The sequence below is a fragment of the Hipposideros armiger genome, unplaced genomic scaffold (genome assembly GCF_001890085.2).
Source record: "Hipposideros armiger isolate ML-2016 unplaced genomic scaffold, ASM189008v1 scaffold_1776, whole genome shotgun sequence".
NCBI classification, from domain to species: Eukaryota; Metazoa; Chordata; class Mammalia; order Chiroptera; family Hipposideridae; genus Hipposideros; species Hipposideros armiger.
The window spans coordinates 49,948-53,718 of record NW_017733126.1 but is presented as its reverse complement, the minus strand read 5'-3'; the positions used below and the strand labels follow the sequence as shown (position 1 = coordinate 53,718).

The window sequence follows — 3,771 nt, the reverse complement described above, 5'->3', positions numbered from 1 at the left end:
AGCAACAGCGGTTCGAGTCCAGCCCGAGCTGAGCAGCCGCTGAGCTGCCAACAGGTAGCAGGATGGCTCAGCTAAAAAAAAAAGCAAAACAAACAAACAAACAAACAAACAAACAGAGAGATGACAAGGATGGTGTTGCCCCGAGGAGCTAGTCACCCAGGAGGGAGGACAGGAAATACCGGATGTGGTAATGGGTAACCTGAGTCTGGAGGGAGTTGTAGGAGTTTCCCAGACACTTTGGGTGGTTATGACACTCCAGGAAGGGCGGAATCCTGGAGAAAGCAAGCCCTTGGGAGTTGCCAGCACCCCTGGGGCCAGCAGGACAGGGACAGAGTAGGAATGATTGGGGGTCTTGTGGGTCATGCTGAGAGTTGAAATTCACCGGGGACATCAGATTGTGGTGGGAGGAGAAGGTGATGGGTTTTACGTGATGCTGACACGTCAGACCCCTCAGCGGGTGGGGGATGGGTTCAATGCCAAGGCTGCACACAGGGGCACAGGTGAGTCACTCACTCGGTGAAACACCGGCTGTGAGCAAACTTGTCCAAAAGCCCTGCTTGGCACAAGGAACCAAAGGAGGACAAGGTGTTTGGGCTACAAAAGACATACACCCATTCTCAGAGACAGCACTGCCACCAGTGTGGGGGACATGGACTGCTCCTGGAGGGAGGTGTCACCTGAGGCAGGACAAGGAAGACAGCTGCATGGCCCTGAGCAAACAAGAACCAGGAGCGCTTTGTTCAACTTCATTAAAGGCCGAGCTGGAAACCGAGCGAGGGGCCCTGTGTGACAGCATGGGTCACGTGATCACAAAGTCAGCCGTGCCTGAGGGAAATCTTCAATTAAATATGTCAAGAAATGAAGGATTCCTGTGGGAGGGCTGATGGAAGAGGCATAGACAGTCTGGAGCTCACAGTCTGCAAAGGCGAGATGTATCGGGATGGGTTGGGTGTGGGGGGTATGAGGTCAGACACACGGGTTGGGGCATCCCCTCAAGGAATCCCTCTGGGAGCCCCTGGAGACCAATCCCACAGACGACTCAGGAAATGATAAAATTTAGGTTGTGTCCAGAAGACGGCTCTGGGTGATGGCGGGGGTGGGAGGAAGGCTTCCTCCTGGGTCAGCAGGGCCCAGGGTGCAGAGGAGGGCACGACGGTGAGAGACATTTAAATGCAGACACAAGTTGGGTGTGACTCCCAGCCGCTCTGTGTGTGTGACCAGGTGGAAGGTGTGCAGTCAGCCTGCAAGGACCACAGTGCTACCTTTCCACGGACACGTTATACTCACGGTGGGCACAGATGTCCCCCAGGGTGGTGGTGGCAGTTTTCATGTCCACCTGGTTGATGGCGTTACAGGTGAGGCTGGTGTTGGCCTGGTCCAGGGGCAGGCGCACAGCCAGGGCCCAGATGCTGGAACCTGGTCCCAGGGTCCCTGTCTGCTGCCACTTCCTGGGGAGGTCACTGCTCCACCAGGTCACATTCAGGTCCTCTGAGGCCCCCACGGCTCTGCACTCCAGGGTGACGTTGCACCAGTCTGCTGTGACTGACAGTGACTTGGCCAGGATCTGGGGGAGGGGCACCGGCTCTGTGGTGGAGGGGAGGGGGAGACAGAAGGCTCAGGTAGGGGCCTCCACAGTGCAGGTTCTCACCCAGTCTCACCGCGCGCTGGCGTCCTCCCTCTAGGAGGTGAGAGAACTTTCCAGGTAAAACAGAATTGGCCAAAATACACAGCAAGTGATCATAAGGACCGAGCAGTGGCTGAAGCTTGATATGATTCCACCAGACTGAGCAAGTCTTAAAAATCTTCCCCCAAAGATAAAGCCTAGACGCCCCCTACTCAAGGCCCATTATTTCTCAGAAGTTGGGGTGTCTCCTGGGAGGTGCAGAGTCTGGCACAGGAGGAATGGCCCAGGCCAGGGCCGTGCTCTGTGTCTCCTACTGAGGCCCCGTGGGACGGCTNGACAATGCCACTTTCCAGGGGAGGGACTAAGCACACCTGGGCGAGGCAGCTGGCCCGAGGTCCAGGCAGCTCCCAGCAGTTGGGGCTCATGCTCTGCAGGTGCCTTGGCTTCTCCACCCACTGGCTGGTCCGCCCTGCCTGCCGGCCGCCCCTGCCTCCCCCGCCCTGCGGATCCAGCTTCTGCATCAGGACGCTTTCCCGATGCCCCCGCCCCAGCTGAGGCTGCCCGTGTCGGGGCCACTGCCGGCTGTGCCCAGAATGCCAGCTTCTGACGCTGGCAAAGCCACTATCCCCACCGCTGCCCCTCCTGGCCCGCTTCCCAGATGTCAAGGCCCGGAGGAGGCAGGAGGCAGCGCCCTCAGGTGGTTACTGGAGACCCTGCTTCCCGCCTGGCACCAGCCTGGGGAATCTGGTGACACCTCGTGGCCACTGTTGAGAACTGCAGCTTTTCTTGGCGTTTCCAAGTACGTGTACCTTCTCTCATGCACCTGATACAGCGAGTATTGTTGATCATCGTCACTGTGTTACACACAGGTCCCCAGAACTTGCTCAACTTATCCGTGGACTTTGTTCCCTGTGCCCAGCGAGTATTGTTAATCATCATCACTGTGTTACACACAGGTCCCCAGAACTTGCTCAACTTATCCGTGGACTTTGTGCCCTCTGCCCAACATCTCCCCACATCCTGCACCCCCATCCCTGGTGACCGCCCTTCTACTCTCTTATATCTATGACTTTAGCTTTTGTAGATTCCACGTATGTGGCCACGTATATTTTTGTTTCTCTGTCTGACTTACTTCACTTAGCGTAAGACCCTCAAGGTCCATGCATGTTGTCACAAAAGACAAGATATTTTTTTATTGCTGATCTATCTATCTCGTTGTTGGAAAAGTCATGACACTTGTTTGCCACAGATGGCACTAGTTCATTTTTGGAAGCACTTGACTCATTTGCATCTATGTTATTGCTGTGCCATTTGACAGCTGACAGTTCTAGCTGCATTCTAAAGAAAATTTGAGCCATTTGGTTCAGTTTTGGAGATTTTCAACAAGTTGAAGATGGAAGACCACACTTTGCATTTTTGCCATATTTTACTGTTTTACTTCCATAAAGGGAAGATCGCATGTCAAGCTTGTGAAATGTTGCATAAAGTTTACGGTGACAATGCTCTCTCTATATATGCATTTTCTTTACCCACTCACTTGTGAATGGACACTTAGTTTGCCTCCACATCCTGCTATTGTAAATAATGTTGCAATGAACATGGGGTGATGGTGTCTTTTTGAGAGAGAGATTTCATTTCCTTCGGACACATACCTAAAGGAAGATTTGCTGGGTCACATGCTATTTCTTTTTTAATTGTTTGAGGCCCCTGCACCCCATTTTCCATAGTGGCCACACCAATTTACATTCCCACCCGCAGTATACAGAGGTCCCCTTTCTCGACAGCCTCACCAACACTTATTGTCTCTTGTCTTTTGGATAACAGGCATTCCAACAGGTGTGCGGTGGCATCTCAGGTGTCTTTGATTGGCATTTCCCTGATGATTAGTGATGGTGAGAATCTTTCATGTACCTGTTGGCCGTCTGAATGTCTTCTTTAGAAAGATGTCTATTAAATTTGTCTGCTTATTTTTAATCAATCATAAACATTTTGGTATAGTTCCTCTGGGTACGTTTTTTTGTGCATTTCAAAATAACATGAAAAAGATTATCTTTTAGATAAAATAGTGGTCTCCAAAGTGTGTTATGTGAGGTGATTGACTGTGGTATCAGAAGAAAACAAAAGAATGTCTAATTATATATATATAT

The 3,771-nt window shown here is 51.9% G+C and overlaps 2 protein-coding genes across 2 annotated transcripts in view; both read right to left on the bottom strand.

Moving 5' to 3' along the window:
• The window catches only part of LOC109378152 (SLAM family member 9-like), a 103,010-nt gene that overhangs the window by 58,105 nt on the left and 41,134 nt on the right, over nt 1-3,771 (bottom strand). The window lies entirely within an intron of this gene.
• LOC109378150 (uncharacterized) overlaps nt 1,259-3,771 on the bottom strand; it is a gene marked incomplete at its 5' end in the record, with an annotated part of 51,843 nt that continues 49,330 nt past the window's right edge. The window contains one exon of the mRNA XM_019634611.1: nt 1,259-1,584. Within this exon, the coding sequence (XP_019490156.1) occupies nt 1,259-1,584 (326 nt within the window). The remainder of the gene's footprint in view (nt 1,585-3,771) is intronic.